The sequence below is a fragment of the Perognathus longimembris genome, chromosome 28 (assembly GCF_023159225.1).
Source record: "Perognathus longimembris pacificus isolate PPM17 chromosome 28, ASM2315922v1, whole genome shotgun sequence".
NCBI lineage: Eukaryota > Metazoa > Chordata > Mammalia > Rodentia > Heteromyidae > Perognathus > Perognathus longimembris.
The window spans coordinates 464,238-485,535 of NC_063188.1; the positions used below are offsets into that span (position 1 = coordinate 464,238).

The 21,298-nt window shown below is 39.6% G+C and overlaps 2 protein-coding genes and 1 pseudogene across 5 annotated transcripts in view; all 3 read left to right on the forward strand.

Moving 5' to 3' along the window:
- Positions 1–6,801, forward strand: part of F8 (coagulation factor VIII) — an 85,797-nt gene extending 78,996 nt beyond the window's left edge. For all 4 annotated transcript variants that reach the window (XM_048336292.1, XM_048336291.1, XM_048336290.1 and 1 more), the window contains one exon: positions 5,983–6,801. In XM_048336292.1, the coding sequence (XP_048192249.1) occupies positions 5,983–6,138 (156 nt within the window). In that variant the 3' untranslated portion in view covers positions 6,139–6,801. The remainder of the gene's footprint in view (positions 1–5,982) is intronic.
- A 52-nt stretch (positions 6,802–6,853) lies between these two features.
- LOC125344049 lies at positions 6,854–7,129 on the forward strand (annotated as a pseudogene).
- Positions 7,130–13,249: 6,120 nt separating this feature from the next.
- Positions 13,250–14,729, forward strand: Smim9 (small integral membrane protein 9). Its single transcript, XM_048336654.1, has 2 exons — positions 13,250–13,445; positions 14,596–14,729. The coding sequence occupies exons 1-2, from the start codon at positions 13,250–13,252 to the stop codon at positions 14,727–14,729; spliced, it is 330 nt and encodes a 109-aa protein (XP_048192611.1).
- The last annotated feature ends 6,569 nt before the right edge of the window (positions 14,730–21,298 follow it).

Here is a 21,298-nt window from a genome sequence, read left to right on the forward strand (position 1 = left end):
TTTGAACCATGATCCTCACATCTCAGCCTCCTGAGTAGCTAGGATTATAGGCATGAGCCACTGGTGCCCAGCTTATAATTCTATAGTTTGTTTAGTTTTTATTTTTTGCCAGTCCTGGGGCTTGGACTCAGGGCCTGAGCACTGTCCCTGGCTTCTTTTTGCTCACGGCTAGCACTCTACCACTTGAGCCACAGTGCCACTTAGGCTTTTTCTGTTTATGTGGTGCTGAAGAATCAAACCCAGGGCTTCATGCATGTTAGGCAAGCACTCTACTGCTAAGCCGTATTCCCAGCCCCAGTTCTATGGTTTTAAGGTACAATCTTACACATATGTCCACAAGATCAGATTTTGTTAATTACATTGTTAAATTCTATTTCTAAACCTTCTTCTTTGTTTCTTTTTATCAATTGACAAGAGATATTAAAAATCTATAAGTCTTGGGCTGGGGATATGGCCTAGTGGCAAGAGTGCTTGCCTCGTATATATGAAGCCCTGGGTTCAATTCCTCAGTACCACATATACAGAAAATGGCCAGAAGTGGTTCTGTGGCTCAAGTGGCAGAGTGATAGCCTTGAGCAAAAGGAAGCCAGGGACAGTGCTCAGGCCCTGAGTCCAAGCCCCAGGACTGGCCAAAAAAAAAAAAAAAAGAATCTGAGTCTAAATTGTGAATTAGTTTATTTTCCTCTTACTTTTCAGTTCTTGCATTAAACATTTTGAGGATATATAAATTGTAACATAAATTTAAAATTGTTGCATTTTCTTAGAGAATTCATATTATTATGAAGTTACATTCTTGGTAATATTGTCTTGTCTTAAAGTCTATTTTGTCTAATACCAATAAAATTAGAAGTATCTTCTAGATACTATTTGTAAAATTCTTTCCTATTTCTGACTTACTACTTGTCTGTATTTAATATTTTAGATACTGATCTTTGTGATCAATTTGACCATCTTATCTTTGTCTCTTAACTGATCCACTCATATTATATGTAATTATTGTTATATATGGGTTTAAATCTGTCATGGATAGCTCTGTTAGCCCAGAGTTCAAGCCCCATGTAGAATTAGATATGCTTTGTAAGCATAAAAGAAATGTATTTTTTCATTTTGCACTATAATTATGTTATCAACAAAGCACCTCAAAATTTAGATAATATCAAACATCTTTTCTGATCATAATATAATTAAGGTGGATATGATTAAGAAAGATATGACAATGTTAGACATAAAGAAATTCACTTTTAATAATCTATAGGTCAGGGGCTGGGGATATAGCCTAGTGGCAAGAGTGCCTGCCTCGGATACATGAGGCCCTAGGTTCGATTCCCCAGCACCACATATACAGAATATACAGAAAATGGCCAGAAGTGGCGCTGTGGCTCAGGTGGCAGAGTGCTAGCCTTGAGCAGAAGGAGGCCAGGGACAGTGCTCAGGCCCTGAGTCCAAGGCCCAGGACTGGCCAAAAAAAAAAAAAATAATAATCTATAGGTCAAAGAAGAAATCATAAAGTAGGAGATAGTCTGAACTGAATGATAAAGCATTATATCGCAAAGGTAGAAATCAGCTAAAATAATACCTAGAAAAAATATATAGTGCTGGACATATATGATGTCAGGAAGTAGAGCAAGGTGGTTGCTGGGTAATATACTCCAGTGGTCATCTCCCTGCTATGGCATACCAAGATACCAAATTGAATAGTCACTCACACACCAAATTACTTCTTAGTGTCTGCTTTTAGTATTTTTTAAAGATGTAAAGAAGGCAAGTAGAAAAGAGTTGCCTGTCCCACACTTCCTTAAACTTCAAAAAACACAGCAGAGAGGCAGGCAGAGGAAGAATAAAGGGAGAGAGAGAAAGAAAGAAAAGAGAGAGACAGAGACAGACAGACAGAGATTTCCCACTTGGGGAAGGGAATGGAATTGAAACTTCATTCTTAGACTTGCAACCCTGTACCCAGCCTTCCATGGCCTGCCACAGTGAAATCCAAGCCAATACTCATATTCTGAGTGACTGAAACTGTAATCCAGGCTGCAAAGGGACTGCCTCTACCATGCTTCTACTACCCCTTCCCAAACCTGAGGTGACAGAGAGGGTACAACACTTCATAGGAACAGGGCATAACATTTGGCACAGGACTTGGCCTTGCTACTTAATGCCAGGCACACCATGGTGAGACTCACTTATTAGGTAGAAACTGAAAAACCTACATTCAGACCAGAGTTCACAGATGGAGTTTTTCTAGTACCAGGCAGAGTCCTGTACTCTAGTAGATGGACTCAAGTTTCAGCCTGGTGATGAGACAGTTTGATGATACTGTCCTTGAGACTGTTAGGTCACTGTTACTGAGATTTATATGTGATGTCACTTACTGTCAGCCTGAATGGCCGAGGAACTTCCTTCAATACCAATACTACACCTTTGGGCAGCACACTGGAGGCAGAACTTTGCCTAGAACTTAGTAACAGGCTGATGAATCCTAACCTTGGGGCTGCTTGTTGAACAGAGCTTCTGGGTTAGCTCCATTGCTAAGGAGAGATACATGACCTATTCCATGTAGCTGGTTGTGGGGGAATCAGGCTATTAGACGGAGCACTAAATGCCATATAGCAGCATGGACCTCAGTTTTTCTTCAGTGTTGTGCTGATCTTGGGAGTTGTGGGATCAGGATGTGACATTGGTGGCCTCAGTCATTGCATAGGAGCCTGAGGTTGATCCATTCGTAGTAATTCTGCTGAAAGCCAGACAAAATTCAACAGTGCCAATAGCTGTGAACAAAGCCTCCCAACCTACTTCAACGCCAACAAGAGGCTTGTGGGGTGCATTACGCTTTCAAATACTCACTTTGATACATTCCGAACAACACACCAAGTTGAGATTTGGGACAAAACTTGGCTTAGATCTCCCTCTGGTGGTGAAACAATGATAATAGATCACCAGCAGTCTCAAGGGTAAGACTGAGCTTAGGGTATATTATCCAGAACTGAAACAATAGAAGTGACTGCAGGCTCAAAAAATAAGCAGCCCATTTGGAATTTTTGGAAATAAAAGAACAAAGATACATTGGGAAGAGTGCATTAAGTACCTGATACTTCTGTGCCCAGATGACATTGCATGCCCAGAGCATTCAAGAAATCTTGAAGAACTATTTATTAGTACTCAAAACAATATGCCAGAAACTGACTAGTCAGTAAACAATACAGGAGAACTTTCAGAGAACTGAAAACAGATGTTTTAAAGGAACTTACTGAACTTGAAAATAAAGAGAAATGATATATTCGATGAAAAGTTAAGCAAAGAGATAAAAGTATTTAAAAATCAAATAGGTGACTGGAAATATGGTCTAGTGGTGGAGTACTTGCCTCATATATATGAAGCCCTGGGTTTGATTCCTCAGCACCCCATAAACAGAAAAATCCAGAAGAGTGCTAGCCTTGAGCAAAAAATACTAGGGACAGTGCTTAGGCCCTGAGTTCAAGCTCCAAGACTGGCAAAAAAAACTCAAATAGACATCTTTGGGCTGAAAATTTTAAATACTATAGAAGGCATCAGTATCAGCATAGATCAAACAGGAAGAAAGAATTAGTGTTCTCACATATAGGTTATTTGAAAATTCACAGTTGGAAGAGAAAAAAAGGATGAAGAGAAATGAAGAAACCTTATAAAATTTTGAGATGGTCTTAAAAGAGCAAATAGGCAGGTCATATGGGGTTCAAGAGGGACTTGGTGATAATAAAGGAGGGAAAAGCTTACTCAAAGAGGTAATAACATGGGCTGGGAATATGGCTTAGTGGTAGAGTGCTTGCCTCGTATACATGAAGCCCTGGGTTCGATTCCCCAGCACCACATGTATAGAAAATGGCCAGAAGTGGCACTGTGGCTCAAGTGCAGAGTGTTAGCCTTGAGCAAAAAGAAGCCAGGGACAGTGCTCAGGCCCTGAGTCCAAGGCCCAGGACTGGCAAAAAAAAGAGGTAATAACAAAATTTCTGAAACCTAGAGAAGGATACAAAAGCCCAAGTACAGGAAGGCCAATGGCCACTAGGTCAAAGTGAGCTCACATATACTCTTAAGACATTCCAAGTCAAAAATCCAGAGTGAAGAATAAATACAATATTCTCAAAATTGCATGAGAAAAGAAACAAATAATGTATGAGTATGTGTTGGAAAATATTTTTAAAACTATATGCAGATCATGTGATAACATAAAAATTAAAAGAATCTACATATTATTAGAATTGAAAAGACATTTTCAATCTTGATGAAAAGAAAATAAATACAAAATTATATTTGTATATGCTAACAGCAAGTACTTGGAAATCTGTTAAAATAGCATTTAAAAATTCTAAGTACTGCCAGGCACTGGTGGCTCATGCCTGTAATCCTAGCTATTCAGAAGGTTAAGATCTGAGGATCACAGTTCAAGGATAGCCCAGGCAGGGGAATTCATGGAGATTCATATCTCCAGTTAACCACCAGAAACTCAGAAAGTTGGAGCTGTGGCTCATGTGTTAAGGCTTTGATCTAGCCTTGAGACAAAAAGCTGAGGGACAGTGCCCAGACCTAGTTCAAGCTTCAGGACTGGCATGCAGATGCACACATGTACATGCGCACACATACACATACACACACACTCACATGTACACAGCACAGTGGCATATGGATACACACATGCACATACACACACACACACACACACACACACACAGAGCAGACATTCATCCTGGCCTTTTAAAAAGTATCAATGTCACGAAGAACAGAAAACACCAGACAAGGAATCTATTTAATGTTTAGAGGAAGAAAGCAGAATAGACAATGAGTCTCTAAACAACATACAGCATACATGGTACGAAGGGATGAAATAAGAAGTAAAGATTAAGAATAAACAAGAGTCCTATTTTAAATGAGGAAGGGTTTTCTAGAGCTAAGGCATTTAAACTGAAACCCAAAGGATAAATAAACAGATAAAAGAAGAGGAAACAGAGGAAATCATACAAACCAAGAATCCCACATTAAAAAAAAAACAAGAGGGCTGGGGATATAGCCTAGTGGCAAGAGTGCCTGCCTCGGATACACGAGGCCCTAGGTTCGATTCCCCAGCACCACATATACAGAAGCGCCAGAAGCGGCGCTGTGGCTCAAGTGGCAGAGTGCTAGCCTTGAGCGGGAAGAAGCCAGGGACAGTGCTCAGGCCCTGAGTCCAAGGCCCAGGACTGGCCAAAAAAAAAAAAAAAAAAAGAGTTGGCATTGTCCAGGAACAAAAGACCAGTATATCTCCTATTCAGTGAAAAAGGAAGGAAGAAGCAATCAGAGATGAAGTCAGAGACTTGGGCTGGGGCCATATTATTCAAAACCTGAAAACCAGACTGTGTTTAGGTTTCATTCTAAGTGACATGGAAGTTTTAATCAGAAATGTAATGTGTTTAGGTTCATATATTGAGATATTTCTGGATGCCACCTAAGGAGGCCACAGTAGGAACAGAGTGGTTAAATCAGCATTTCTGGAGAAGCTGGCCTGAGCCTAATTAGTTTTTAAAAACTCCGTAGAGGTGACTCCAGCCAATGATGAGAACCCAGAGGGGAAGATGGAGCCAAAAAACAAGGCTTAGACTTCTTTTGCTCTAATAACTAAACACTGTAGCATCAGTATTATTCACAGCACACGTGCCAGGCAAGTCCCTTCCCACTTGGAACCTTCAGTGAAACTGACACCAAACCTTGCAGAGATACTGCAGCTGGGTGACTGCACCTCAGTAGCCCCAGGAAGCAAAAGCTCTTTTGTTGCTGTTTACTTCTGTCCTTTTACTGTGGCCCACGATAGGATGTTATTTGCAAAGCAGGGCAAGGGACATGTTGTTAAGAGCAGCTATGGATGAGTAACTGAGAAAAAGAGGTGGATAGATTCAAGAAGTTTAGCAGGCATGAGTTATAAACTTCATAAATTGTTTCTTCTTACATAATTAATAGATTCTATCTTTCCTCTTTCAGGTTTTTCAGGGAAATCAAGACTCCTCCACACCTGTGATGAACTCTCTAGACTCACCACTGCTGACTCGCTACCTTAGAATTCACCCACAGAGTTGGGCACACCAGATTGCTCTAAGGATGGAGATTCTGGGCTGTGAGGCCCAGCAAGTGTACTGAGGGACCTTGCAGTCCTAATCTTTCCTTCACCAACTCCATCAGCTCTAAAGTACTTCTCGACTCAAAGCCAGTGTCCCTTTTAGACTTCCAGGTTATACAGTAACTCTCACTGTCTGTAGCATGTTCAATTTAATTTGTATTTAAGTTACATAATGCTAACAGACACTGACCTGAAGCTTCCCAAATGATTAATCCTACATTTCTTAAAAACTTAGGTTTCTGACAGAGCTACAACTTTGTAATAGAAAAACTTTGTGTTGAAAAAGATATTCTTTGTATTCACAGAAGGTGTGCATGATGTAAGTAACCATCAGGTTGAACTTCAGACATTTACAATTAGACTCGCACTTAGTATCCATATGGATCATAAAATAAAACATGTTTGGGGATCTTGTCTAAACAGACGTGAAATTTTAAACAAGCAATTAATTTTGACAGTAGTTAAAATGAAGATATGGAAGAATTGCTATATTAGAGACTACTTGATTAAATAAACTTAATCTCAGAAGGATGTAGAAATAAAGCCATTTTATCTTAATTCCAATCAACAAAAAATACATTAGAAGTATAGAATTTATCCAGAGCATTGAAATTAAATGATAATGTCCTATTGAAATTTGTGGTGGCCAAGAAGAAAATGCTCCTAACAGACTTCAAAGCACATGTTTTAGAAAATGTTTCCAGGGGAAAAAAGGAAAAGCTGTGACAATTTAGGATGAGATATAAATTTTATAATTTTAAGAATGCGATCGCCACGACTGGCTCCTGCAAGTGCAAAGAGTGCAAATGCACCCTCCTGCAAGAAGAGCTGCTGCTCCTGCTGCCCCGTGGGCTGTGCCAAGTGTGCCCAGGGCTGTGTCTGCAGAGGAGCAACTGAGAAGTGCAGCTGCTGTGCCTGATGTGGGGGTACCCTGCCCCTACGTGTAAATAGCCATTTGTGTGTCCCACGTTGGGGTTTTCACTGGACCCTGACCTGTTTCCTGCTGCCCTTCTGAAATGCTCGAGTTTGGATCCCCCAAAAGACCTCCAGAGACCAAGACCAAAGCAAGCAGCAAAAAGGGCATTTATTTCGAGCTAGCTCTGTCCTCCGCACACTCAGCACGCTGGTGACGCTAAGAGGCCCTGAGCCTCGGGCTCCCAGCTGTTTTCTACATTCTTTGGGGAAGGCAGGGACTTAGCATATCTCATAGCATCTTTCAACAAATCAACACACATCGTGGGAAAATTAAAAAATAATCCTAAAGCATGTTTGGTGCATTTGATGGCAGGAAGGAATCTGGAAAGGGTCATTGGTCAGATCAAGGGACCGACGCATTTAAAATTGATTGGTTAAGCCATAGGGGTGTAGCAAGGAGGGATGTGTGCACAGCTGCAGGGTTTTGATTTGATATTGGAAATTGCACTCACAGTTGGATACTGGAAATTCCTCTCACAAATACTGGAAATCACACTCAAGATTAGATACTGAAAATTCCACTCATAATTACTGGAAACCACACTCACAGTTGGATATGGTCTTTACCGGGAAGCGAGGGGTGGGGGGTAGGACTTACGGTAAGGTCAGTCAGGTACAGAATGGGGTCTTAGTACAATATGGAGTTACTCTGGTCCTTCACTCTGGCTCTACACTTTCTCTATGGAGTTAATGCATGATAATAAAAGCCTTTGGCTTGAAAAAAAAAAGAATGCACTCATTCTCTCATCTAATTTCCTGTTGAAACAACAAAGATTTGTGCCATAATTAAAATGCAAAGTCCCTTATAAATAGTTGGAATTTCAAGGAATAAAAAGAAAATTAACTATTAAATACAGAACACACTGCTCCATCACATTCTCCACCTTGCCTCACCCCCAGAAGCTTAGGAATGCTTACTATTCCTTCTATCTCTGCCACGTATTAGAACTACACAAACATCTCATGGCAAGGCCAAGTGGAGTACTCAGGATGCTGCAAACCAGAGCCATTTGAAAACGGGAGCTTCTAGCAAAAGAGAAAAATGTCTCTAAAAAAATGCAAAAGGCTGATTCCCCCCCCCCCCCCATGATAGAGCCTTTCCTCATAATCCTGGGTGACCCTGATTTGACATTTTGGGGGATTGAAATATTGCTGCCACACTATACTCACAATCCACAAATGGCAAAAGTGAAGATATGTAGTTTTATGGTCCCGTAAAATTGTTTTGTTCTATAGCCTGGTAGGAGAATTAACTCCAAAGTTAGCATGGTTTTATTTTCTGTAAAATTTTAACCATTCTTAACTTTGGTATAATATTGTGATATTCTTTGCTTATTGATTATGCATCTTCTCAGATGCTCTTGGAAGCAACTCATTTATCTTCCTGCTACTTTGTTCACTAGTGTGTTCAATAAAACATTGTCACATACAAACAAATGCCTTTAAGAATTGTATTTTAGGAAGTGGCACTGTGGCTCAAGTGGTAGAGCACTAGCCTTGACCTACAGAGTTCAGGGATTGTGCCCAGGCCCAGTGTTCAAGCCCCACAACAACAACAACAACAAAAGATTGAGGTATAAGCCAGGCACTGGTGGTGGCTCAAATCTGTAATCCTGGCTACTCAGGAGGTGGAGATCTGAGGATGCAGTTCAAAGCCAGCCCGGCAGAAAAGTCCATGAAACTCTTATTGCCAATAAACCACTCAGAAATCCGGAAGTGGCACTGTGGTTCAAGTGGTAGAGCACTAGCCTTGAGCAGAAGAGCTCAGGCACAGCACCTAGGCCCAGAGATCAAGCCCCACCACCAGCAAAAAAAAATAAAAATAAAAATAAATTGTATTTTAAGTAAAAATATGAACAGTCATATTTTTTTTTCCCAGTTCTGGTCCTTGAACTCAAGGCTCTTTTTTTTTTTTTTTTTGCCAGTCCTGGGCCTTGGACTCAGGGCCTGAGCACTGTCCCTGGCCTCTTTTTGCTCAAGGCTAGCACTCTGCCACTTGAGCCACAGCGCCACTTCTGGCTGTTTTCTGTATATGTGGTGCTGGGGAATTGAACCCAGGGCTTCATGCATACGAGTAAAGCACTCTTGCCACTAGGCCATATTCCCAGCCCCTGAACAGTCATATTTTTAAAATAAACAGTGGCACTGAGTAGCACAATGGATACTTTAGGGGGGAAAAAATGAGTTCGGAAACCAGATTAAAGCCAGGCACTGGTGGCTCACACCTATAATCCTAGGTACTCAGGAGGCTGAGATCTGAGGATTATGGTTCAAAGCCAGCCCAGGTAAGAAGACTTACCTCCAAATAATCACAGAAAAAGCCAGAAGTAGCGCTGTAACTCAAGTGGTAGAGTGGTAGCCTTGAGCAAAAGGAGCTTAGGAATAGCACCCAGGCCTAGAGTTCAAGACCCTGACCAGCAAAAAACAAAAAAGAAAACCAGATTAAATTGAACTCAGAGCAAAAAGAGAGCTAATTTATGAGAAATAAAATGAAATAAGAAATGGAGCCTTGGTCTTGGAGAAGAGCTGATAGAAACCCCAAGAGAAAAATAGAGATTTGTTATTCAAGAGGCATAAATTTGCAGTACAATGCACAATTAAAGAAAAGCCAAAATGCATTCTACTTGGGGTATTCTATTCAGGAAATAAAGCATCTTCGGCTATACATTTTCAAGATATCTTTGTACTTAAAAAAAATCTTACTTGATTTTACAGTCAGAATATGCTTGATGTTAAAATAATACTTTGTCGTTAAAAAGACAATTTTCAGCTTTGTGTCCGTTCCTAGCTACTTAGGAGACTGAGATCTGAGGATCACAGTTCAAAGCCAGTCCAGGCAAGGAAGTCCATGAGATTCTTATCTTCAATTAACCAGCAAAAAACTGGGAGTGGGGATGTGGCTCAAGTGAGTGGTAGAGTGCTAGTCTTGAGCAAAAAAGGTCAGGGACAGCTCCCAAGCCTGAGTTCAAGCTCCAGGACCAGCACAAAAAATAAAATGACAACTTTTATGTGATATTTTTCTTGACTGCTGCTATTTTGTGCCCACACAGGTGGAATTCACCAAGGTGTTCACATAGTTTTCACCTTGCAGCATTGGGAAACTGTAGCAGTTATAAGAAGGGAACCCCCCCGACACTCAGAATGATTTATCTTACTAATATGTACAGATATTTTCTAATGTACCTCCTTTTAGGTTCTCTTTTTGGGATCCACTAGACTTTCAGTATCATAATGTACAATAGCTTGCTTTAAACGTATCTCCTTTAGAATATTAACTATTTTACCTTTGAAGAGTTTGGATGTATAGTTTGTGATATCTTAGAAAATATTCTAAGCACAAAATAAACTTTTTTGAGCACTTCAATATACTAAGTGCATGTATGCATGTGTGTTTTTTTGCTTAGTCCCTGGTCCATATAGAGTTATTTTTGCAGGGCTGAGAATCAGATACATACTAGGCAAGCGTTCCACTAATAAATAATCACATCAAACTTACTTTTTTCATAGTGACAAAGGATTCTCAGGTTAGTACATCTAAATGAAAACCCAATCATCCCATCATCATATTAAATAATGTCTATTATCTTTTAAAGAAATGTCACCTTTATCTATTAAAGTTCCATACACACTCTGTTACAAGGTATAATACAGTAAATACTACACGGGGAATGAAATATCTTGAAATTATTCAAACTTAACAGGGTACAACTACTGTAAGAATGAGTTTTACTATCAACACAAATGTGTATTCATGGACAGAAAAAGTTGTCTGTGTGCATAACAATCAAATAGAAGAAACTGGGTGGGAGCCACATGAATTTGATGACATCATAAAGGGTGATAGGATTCCTTTTGGAACTCCAGAGACACACAGCAACGACTGGTCAACCTGAAACAGTTTCTCTCTGAACACTGAGAGCCATTTCAACGATTCCTTTGGTTAGCTTGATGCTGAGTTAATTTTCAAGTAAGTGGCTTCCTACCAGACACGAGGCTCTTCAAGCCCAACCAAACAGTAGATTAGCATATCAATTAATGTAACAACAAAAGCTCAAAATATCATTACCAATGTACTAGCCAGGGTCTTTTTGCTGTACACAAATAGAAACAGTAGGTAAGCAGTAGTTGTTCTAGTGGGGGAAGTCCTGAGGCCTTACTTAGGTGCTGAAAGCCCACAGAGTTGACTGACAGACTTACAGGGCTACAGCTTCCAGCCCTGATAACTTGTAAGTTTTTGGCTTCTAACGGTCTTAGAAGCCACAAACTTACTAGGTGCTCCCGTTAGAGGCTTGGTTCTCTGAGTTGATTTCCAGCAGCCCAGTACTTGTAAAGTAGTGAAATCTTCAGCTCCAAGCAGCAGCAAGCTACAGCATCAGTCAGCACCAATCTACACCAGCTCTTAAGTCTTGGGTATCACAGGACTCTTAGCATTCACAGTAGTAAGTTGCAGTGTTGAAAGAGACAGCTTTCAAAGCTTGGCAACTCCCAGAAACTCTTCCAGCAACTACTGTCTGTAGTTTTCTACCCACTCCCTTCTACTTTCTCTGTACCTCTGTCACTACTCTACTGCCACTGCCAGCAACCCTGTTGCCAATGATAGGGCCTTTGTCACTCTGTTGCAGCTCTTCTACCTCTTGTTGCTATTCCTCTTTCATGTTACCAGCTCTTACCACTCTACTTATGATAGAAATCACAAGCAAACAAGAAAAGATAATTATAGAGAAGCCTTTTATTGAGCCTAGTGTTATAACATTAGGGGGCAGGCAGCACAGGAGAGTACCTCTTGCTGACTTGAAAAGTTAGTGTAGGGCTGGGAATATGGCCTAGTGGCAAGAGTGCTTGCCTTGCATACATGAAGCCCTGGGTTCGATTCCTCAGCACCCCATATATAGAAAATGGCCAGAAGTGGCGCTGTGGCTCAAGTGGCAGAGTGCTAGCCTTGAGCAAAAAGAAGCCAGGGACAGTGCTCAGGCCCTGAGTCCAAGGCCCAGGACTGGCACATCCCAAAAAAGATGATAGTTGAGAAAGAGGTGAGAGAATAATACATTAGAATATCTTGGGAGAAAGCTTTCTTTTTCCACTTGGTATTAACATCAATAAGTTGTACGGGGAGCTTCATAAATGTACCTTGATAAGACTCACCCCTTCTATCACTCTTTCATTCCCACTTCTAACTGAAAAGTATTCATGGAGGGGACATAACAAATAAGAATGTGCTGAGCTTGTTCGAGAGGAATGAAGCTGAGTCAGTGACTAAAAGAAGACAAGTAGGATATGAGATCAGAGAAATAACTATGACATAATTTGACCTACTACTTACAAGATCTCTGGCTGTTCAGTGGAGATGAGGTTGAAGGGAGGAAAGGACAGAATTGAGGCTGAGTAGCAGTGGACAGAGTGTGGAGTGGCAGGATTCTTAAAACATTTTGTATGTAAAGCTGACAGGATGTTTCTGATGTGGTAAGGCATAGCAGTGAAAAGAAGCCAAAGATGATGCTATAAATTAGGCACCAGATTTCACACCTGAAATCCTAGCTACTTGTGTAGGAGGCTGAAAGTGAGAGGATTGCAGTGTCAGGGCAGCCCGGGCAGAAGAGTGTATAAGTTCACTTCCATACAAAGGAAGTTGGATGATGTGGTAGGCCATGCCTGACATCCCAGTGATGACAGGAATCTTAAAGTAGGCAAATAGTGGCTCAGGCACATTTCTAGTTCTGAAGTGAAACCCTATCCCAAAAATAACCAGTGAGAAACAGAGCCAGAGGCATGGCACAGTGACATCTCACCAGCCTAGCAAGTGCATGCTCTAAGTTGTTCAAATTCCCAGTAATAGTGAAATAAATAAATAAATAAATAAATAAATAAATAAATGCTATAGTTTTGGCCTGTACAGCTGAAAGTCTCCACTAATTGAGTTGGGGAAATACAATTTTAAAGTACCTGACCTGCTAGCATATAATAAGATTTTGTTTTCTTGTGTTCAGGTTACACACATATAAATCTGTAAATTGTTGTATTTAGAGCAGGTGAAAGGTGTTTTATTGTTTGTTTGTTTTGTTTGTTTTTCAATAAGAACTAAATCATCACTTTCTTTTCAGACAGGTTCTGTGGAAGAAAACTAAACAAAGAAATTTCTCCTTAGTGAAGTCAGAGTCCATGGAACTTAAAAAACACCTGTATATTGTGTTTCTTCTGTGCATGCTGACTTTACTCTTATTAGAGATAGAAGCTTCTTCATCACTATCTAACATCAGACTTCGAGAAAAATCAAGATCAAAATCACATGCAAAGAGTGTATTTGCCATTAGGATGAATGTTCCTGACTTCGAAAGACATAAGATTTATTTCTCAGGTCAGGAAAATTTATTCCATATTCTCATCTATTCATAAGAATTCTGTCTTGGATTTGATTTGTTTCATTTGAGTTTGACAAACATCAACTTAGCATTTACCAAGGCCTTTATTCACAGGTGGCTAGACACACCCATAGATGCCAAACTTCTATGTAATTTGGCAAATGCTTGTTTGGGAGGAGGTGAAAGGGGAAACTTCACAAAGGAGGTAAAATTTAAAATAACCACAGAGTAGGGGCTATCATAGCTGTGTTTCCAATACATACATGCTGTGAAGACTCATTTTGGGGTATTCTAGTTCTGAGACCTGGTGAGTAGTGAACTCAACTCATTGAACAGATGGATTATTGTGTTTTTTCCCTTGTGGTCAAATCAGAGTATCCTTTCCTCCCTTCCCCATTTTAAAGGAAAGACAGTACTTCCAGCTTTTTTGTGTTGGTTCTGTAGCTTGAACTCTAGGCCTGGGCATTGTCCTTGAGTTTTTGAGCTCAGTGCAGCCTTACTTCTATTAGCAGACTTCCCCCAAAGTGCTTTTCCCCAGCTGTTTTGGCCCCTTCTTCCTCTGCTCTTGGGGCATTAACTCTGCTGTCTTCCTGCAGAATATGCAAACAGGTGGACGCTGGTGGCTCGAGCCTGTAATCCTAGCTACTCAGGAAGCTGAGATCTGAGGATTGCGGTTCAAAGTTAGCCCAGCAGGAAAGGTCATGAGACTCTTATCTCCAATTAACCACCAGAAAACCTGAAGTGGCACTGTGGCTCAAGTGGTAGAGTGCTAGCCTTGAGCTGAAGAACACAAGGACAGTGCCCAGGCCCAGAGTTCAAGCCTCACAACCTACAAAAAAAAAAAAAAAAAAGAATATGGAGACATATGGTAGATTACACATCACTGGAGGTTTTCTCTTTCCTAAACTGCTTCTCTTTCCTAAACTATCGCATAAACTCAAAACAATCCTTCAGATATCTAGAAATGCAATTTTTTTCTATTTAACTTCTGAGGACGCAAAATGGTATTTGTCTAAGGAGATTCCTTTAAAATAATGTGTATCTGAATGTGTGAGACGCAGCAGAGGAGAACAGGACATGCCATATGATCTGGACAACTATAATAACAAGACTTCTCCTCAAAGAATGTCTATGCTATTTCTGCAGGAAAACATAGATCTTGGATTTGGAACTTCAAGAATTACCTGCGGGATCTCATCAGGAACTCCATTCCTTCAATAGCCATCTTTGCCTTTCTTATGGCAGTAGCAGTAATTGGCACCCTCTGCTGCTTCACGTAAGCTATGACAGGGTGAAAAGAGGAGAGGAGAGAGAAAATGCGAGGTTATGGAAAGGGACAGAAACATTCATGCACTCTTTTGTAATTAAAGGAAGAAGATTCTGGGAGCAAGACACTCCTTGAACTTTTTCTTTTTTGCCTGCAACCTTTCTTATCTATGACCAACAATTAACAGTTGACATTTAATAACTAGAGTTTGCAAATAATCTCTCTCTCTGTGTGTGTGTGTGTGTGTGTGTGTGTGTGTGTGTGTGTGTGTGTGTGTGCTGCTCCTGGAACTGACTGAGTGCTGTCCTTGAGCTTCGTTTGCTCAAACCTAGTGCTCTACCACTTGAGCCACAGCTCTACTACAGGCTTTTTTTTGTAGGTTTTTTTTTTTTTTTGCCAGTCCTGGGGCTTCAATTCAAGGCCTGTCTGCTGTCCCTGAGCTACTTTTGCTCAAAGGTAGCGGTCAACCACTATGAGCCACAGCACCACTTCTGGCTTTTTCTGAGTGGTTAATTGGAGATAATAGTCTCACAGACTTTCCTGCCCAAGCTGGTTTTGATCCATGGTCCTCAGATGTCAGTCTCCTGAGTAGCTACAGTTACAGGCAAGAGCCACTAGTTCCCAGATAAATAATTTCTTTTATTACCTTCATTAGGTCATAATTTTTCTCCTCTATGACTCAGGAACAACACATGGAAAATATATAATTTTATATATATATATATATATATATATATATATTTTTTTTTTTTTTTTTCTTTGCCAGTCCTGGGCCTTGGACTCAGGGCCTGAGCACTGTCCCTGGCTTCTTTTTGCTCAAGGCTAGCACTCTGCCACCTGAGCCACAGCGCCCCTTCTGGCCATTTTCCATATACGTGGTGCTGGGGAATCGAACCGAGAGCTTCATGTGTAGGAAGCAAGCACTCTTGCCACTAGGCCATATTCCCAGCCCCCTATATTTTCAACCATCTGAAAATATTTGTTTATATAAAGCTACAGAGATTTCTGAGGAAAACAAAATAGTTAAAATAGTTTTGTTAATTCATCCATCATTTACTGAGATATGACTGCTTGCCCGTCTTTCTGTCTTTGTGGCTAGAAAGAGAGAGAGAAATAAGACAATGAAAAATTGCTAATTGGCAAGTCACTGCTGAGGTAGGAGACAGAGTCCAAAGGAGGAGGGGATGTCTTAGAAGAGATAAAGTCAAAGAATAGCTGGCCAGTTTGCATGAACAAGTAGATGGGAATAGGGAATAGAATTGTGGGGTCCTGCAAACTTCAGTTACAAAATTGCCCTTAACTTCACTGATTAAAAGTCAGCTGAGCTTTTCAGAGAAGTTTATTGCCAATGAAACCACAAACTGGAAATCAAAAGAGCTATCAGAGTAAACAGTATTGAGACCTACAATCTTCCATGAGAATACCAGCTTTGAAGGCCTCAAAGTATGCTCCTCAACACTTGCTTCAAATGCAGCCAGAGAGGATAATGGATGGAAGAATTCCCCAGATAGTGGCCAATGGGCTAGTGAGGTCCTTCTAGAAAGCTAAATCTGGGCCTAATCATGGTCTGTCTTGCATGGGATTCCAGGGATTCCAGGATTGTACCAGTGTGTCTCATTCTTTTTCTTTCAAACGAGAATTCTGACTGTGGTTATCCTCTTCTGCTCCATCCTTGTTGCAGGGTGTGGAAATCAGGAGCAGATAACTTGTTTAGTTCATAGGTCATTTAACTAATAAGAGCCATTCCAACTTGAAATAATCTGGACTTTGAACTACATACAGTGATGAACAGGTTTTTAATCTTGGTGGTGGGGAAGGGAAGCTGTGCTACAGGTCACAGGTAGATAGGGAGACCTGAGTTTGGTATTCTGGGTATTATTATAGATCAATGCCCGTAGAAGGTAGTGGAAGGAGGGAGCAGTTGAACTGCCTTGCAAGCCCCACAGAGTCTTGATTGGCCTGATCAGATTCATCCCACATGAGCCTGAAATCACTACAGACCCTCTAACTTATTGGATGTGAGCTGCATCAAGAAGTACAAGACAGCCCTCTGCAGCTGAGGCAAGCCCTAAAAGAGTTAACAGGGAAAGGCTATGGATCATCAGCATTCTGAACACCTAGGGAAACAAATCCTTTCTCAAGGGAAAATCTGCAACGCATATTTCCATGCATACAACATGAATGCCATACTCTTGTGTCAAAGGAAAAGTAGAAACACTGGAGAAAGCTAGAAACTAGTTCATCAATCTTTTTCCTTCTTCCCAAGGAAAATGTGAAAATAAAAAGCAAACCACCACAGAAAATAATAAGCAGAAAGAGAGGAGCCATTGATGAAAATGCAAAAGAAGATATGGAAAAAAGGCTTTAAAAGCAAACAATATTAAAGTGTTTCAGGAATGTAAGATTAGGGAAAATGATAGATGCAAGGGACACACGATTTCTTTGATGAAAACAACTAAAATAACCCGAGAAAATATACTTAAATTTTTATATGTTGCAGACATAAAGGAAAGCTTGAATCTATAGTCCTAAGAGGGGCACTTGGTATTGGGTCCATTGAGGATTCTCAATAAGATTCCTTCATTTTTAATTAATGCTTTTTGTAGTAAGAATTGCAAACGACCGCTAGTGCCTTATTCAGTGCTTACCTCTCTCTCAATAGCTGCAGCTGTAATGAAAGCATAGGCCAGCTGCTCATTACCCTCAGGCAATTATTTTGGATGCAGGGTTATCTCCTAGCACTGGCAGCATATAAAACCACACACACACACACACACACACACACACACACACACACACACACACACACACAGAGAGAGAGAGAGAGAGAGGATTCTTTAACTCCCACTGTCTGCATGGGAACAGGAAATGTTTCTCACTTTTCTACTTCTCCCTATTTTATCCTGATATACTAAAATAAATTCTTGCTAAAGCTTCCCCCAAAAAGTTTACTGGCCGTCTCCCCTGCCCCCAATCCTTCCAATAAAGCGGGAAATCAGAGCAGGATATACTTCCACGGGGAATATTTATTGGTTGCAGCTCACAATTTTGAATATTGCTCCAATTTGGAAGTTCCCAACATCTGGGAGCCCACTGAATTCCTCTTCTATTGAAAAGTTAAACTGCATTGGCTACCAGATTGAAGACAAGGTTACTGGCATGAGAAGTGCATGCAGATTCTGAGAGCATTCTTGGAAGCTCTAAAACAGCTTCCAATCTTTGCAAGAGGCAAGAGTTCAGCAGACCAAGAATGACATAGGTTGAAATGAACTCCTGGGGATTTCGTCGCTGGATGAAGTCTGGATGTGGGAAGAAACCTTTTTTCTTCACTGTCACTTCAACTTGAACGTGGAGTAGTTGAAATAGCAATCGTGCAAGCCCATGTACTTCTGAAAGGGAAAACTCAAGGGAAAACAGAAATGCTTGCCATATCCATCATGCTCAGTCAAACAGCTGCAATTGAAATTGTTTGAAATAGCAGGCACAATGAACGTTGTACTAAATGGTGTTCAAAGTGCTGTAGGTGCTGACTACTAGTTGTGTTAAAATAAGTTCAAGATTGTTTTGATACTTGTATGTATTGAATTTTTTAAAGCTGTTTCTGTCTTACATGTAACAGATATGCTAAATATTATTTAAGAAATTATGCATTTAAGAGGAGGGAGGATGAGAGAAATGGAGGGAATGAGCTGGGTGAAGTTACATTTTATGTGTGTATGAAAATGTCACAATGAAACCTGCCCTTGTACAACTAAATTATGATAAGAGTCTTTTTAAAAAGCTGGGCAGCAGTGGCTCACCCCTGTAATCCTAGCTACTCAGAAGTCTGAAATATGACGATCATGGTTTGAAGCCAGTCTGGGCAGGAAAATCTGAGACTTATTTCCAATTAAGCCCCAAAGAAGCTGGAAGTGGCGCTGTGGCTGAGGTGGTAGAGTGCTAGCCTTGAGTAAAAAAGCTCAGAGACAGCACTCAGGCCCTGAGTTAAGCCTCAGAACCAACACACACAAAAATCCTAAAACATAAAACACATACACATGGAATTTTTAATACAGTTTATAATTTTATAATGGAGACAAATGTCTCATTAGACAAGAGCTGGCTAAATAAAGCATTATGAATTTATATGATGAACACCATACAAACACCAAAACATTAATGCAGAAGGATAATTATGTGAAACCATATTGTTGAAAATTTGTTGTGTAGAAAAAACATTATAATAGAGGATATATATTTAATCAAAATTATTAAGAAGTAAATATACAGGGAAATACATCTCAGGATTTAATCAAATTATTAAGCATTGACTATATTCCTTGTGATAGTTAATAGGTTGTCTAATTGTTGTTGTTATTTTCATTTTTTGTTTATCTGTACTTTACAATCTCTGTAACAGGTAGTATTTGAGTAGTACATTTTTTTTAAACTTGGAGCCTGGGCACTCTTTCTGAGCTTTTTTTTTTTTTTTTTTTTTTTTTTGCTCCAGGCTAATGCTCTACCACTGAACCACAGCTCCACTTCTAACTTTTTGGAGGTTAATTGTAGATAAGAGGCTTATGGACTTTCCTGTCTGGGCTGGCTTTGAACCATAGTCCTCAGATCTTAGCCTCCTAAGTAGTTAGGATTACAGGAATGAGCCACTGGTGCATGGTGAGCAGTACATTTTTAAAATGAAAAGAAAGATATCTGACCATACCTTTATCACTACTTCTGATCCCAACTGTACTACAAACATATTCCTACTCTTTTCTCCAAGTCATCAAAACATTTTGTACATATGAAATAATTTGGTTCATATTGAGAAGTAGCTAACTTAAAATCCAGTATTAGAATAGGTGATGTCATTACAGAGTAACATTGCAGCTCAGGAGAGTGTATAGGAATGTAGACTTCATTCAGCATTCATCCTTTTATTTTTCTTTTTCAGAATGCTCATAGGTGAACCAATCGTCTACTGAACATCTAGAAGACGCAATGGAGCTGTGAAATATTTGGTTTGCCAAATTCCAAGAGCTGGAAAATGTGTTATTTGCTCAACAGGAGGTTAAAATTAAATTGTTCTCCACCTTAAATTATCCTTGCCTTTATTTTCTTCAAGAACTACCATTGAAAAATGGGAATCACTTTATTACTGTTTTAGCTTAAAAGTAATATTTATTGTAATATTTTTCAGAAAGAAGACAAAACATTTGTAATTCTAGCACTGAGAAATATAGGCTATTAATATCTTGGTGTAGTGCCTCTCAAGCTTTTATCTAAACTAGTATATATTACCAGTTTCAAAGTCTATTTTGTAAAACAACATTTCTATTTCAATATTATGAAACAATAGATCTCTGTGGTCAATTAAATTTTGAAGACACAGGATTTAACAGATTTAAATATGTTTGCTCCCAGAATTCTAAGAACCTTTGATAGGCTAGTATAAACCCCCACAAGAAGTAAAATAAGCATTTCCCAAGTAGTTATAATGACATGTCATCTAATCACCTTCAAGATAATACTTTTTAAAAGTTTTTTTTTATGTATTCACTATTATAAATGTGATGTAAGTCATAATTTAAAAATTAATTTGCTTTTCCTTCTTGGTGTTTGAATGCATTCATTCCATGGACACTTACTGAATATCCTAAGTGAGATGAGCACTGTTCTGGCTCATCTAACACTGGCTCCTGTTACTGCAGTGAGGTAAAACAGCAATGACAGTTATCTCAGGTAGAAGGCAAAAGTGCAGAGGTGCTAGGACAAGAGTATTTGGTGTGTTTGAATGGCAGCAAAGGAAGCAGAGTAAATACCTGCTGTGGTAAAGCAAGGAATATACAATAAAGACCAGGAGTGTTGTACAGATCCTCTGTTTCCTCATTCATTTTCTATTTGGCTGATCTATACATTGGTAAGAGTGAGATGTTGAAGTCTCCTACTATTAAATAGAAATTTTATCTCTATTTGTAAGTTCTAATATCACAAAAATAGATTGATAGACAGTAGAGTGCAGAAATACACATGTATACATATATATTATATACATATATTACAATTATTACATTCTCTTGATAAATTGACCACTTTATCATTATATCAGAAATTTGTCTTTTGAGACAATCAGAAAGAACCAAGGTTTATTAAAGCTAGGAGTTTGGATATTTGGGAATTTTGTTGCTGTTCAGATTGGAATAATTCAAAAGTTCCCAACATCAATCTTTTTAACAAGAATTGCCTGCCCTAATGTGGATTCTGAATGCCTTTTTAAAAAAAGAAAGAAAAGTTGTGTGTTTAGTTTGGAGAGGTTTTTTGTTGTTCCTTTGTTTTTGTTGTTATGTTTTTAGGCAATAACTAACTTGTGCCATTTCTTTTTCTCACTCCCTTTGTAGTTGTTCTATCTGGGGGACTGGAGTGGGACTTGCATAGGTTTGAACTATCTGAAGACATGAACAAATACCAACCATATCAGTATAGAGCCCCCCCCCCATTCAAAAATGCATCATCTCTGAGCAGTGTAAAAAAAAAGAAATTTGTCTTTAGCAACAGCTTCTGACTGGAAATCTATTTTATTACATATAAGTGTAACCACACTGTCTT

Bases quoted from the DNA above. Each gene is read 5' to 3' on its own strand.
- Smim9 (XM_048336654.1), top strand. From the start codon at position 13,250: ATGGAACTTAAAAAACACCTGTATATTGTGTTTCTTCTGTGCATGCTG. The intron at 13,446-14,595 runs GTCAGGAAAATT...CTATTTCTGCAG, and splicing joins ACATAAGATTTATTTCTCAG to GAAAACATAGATCTTGGATT.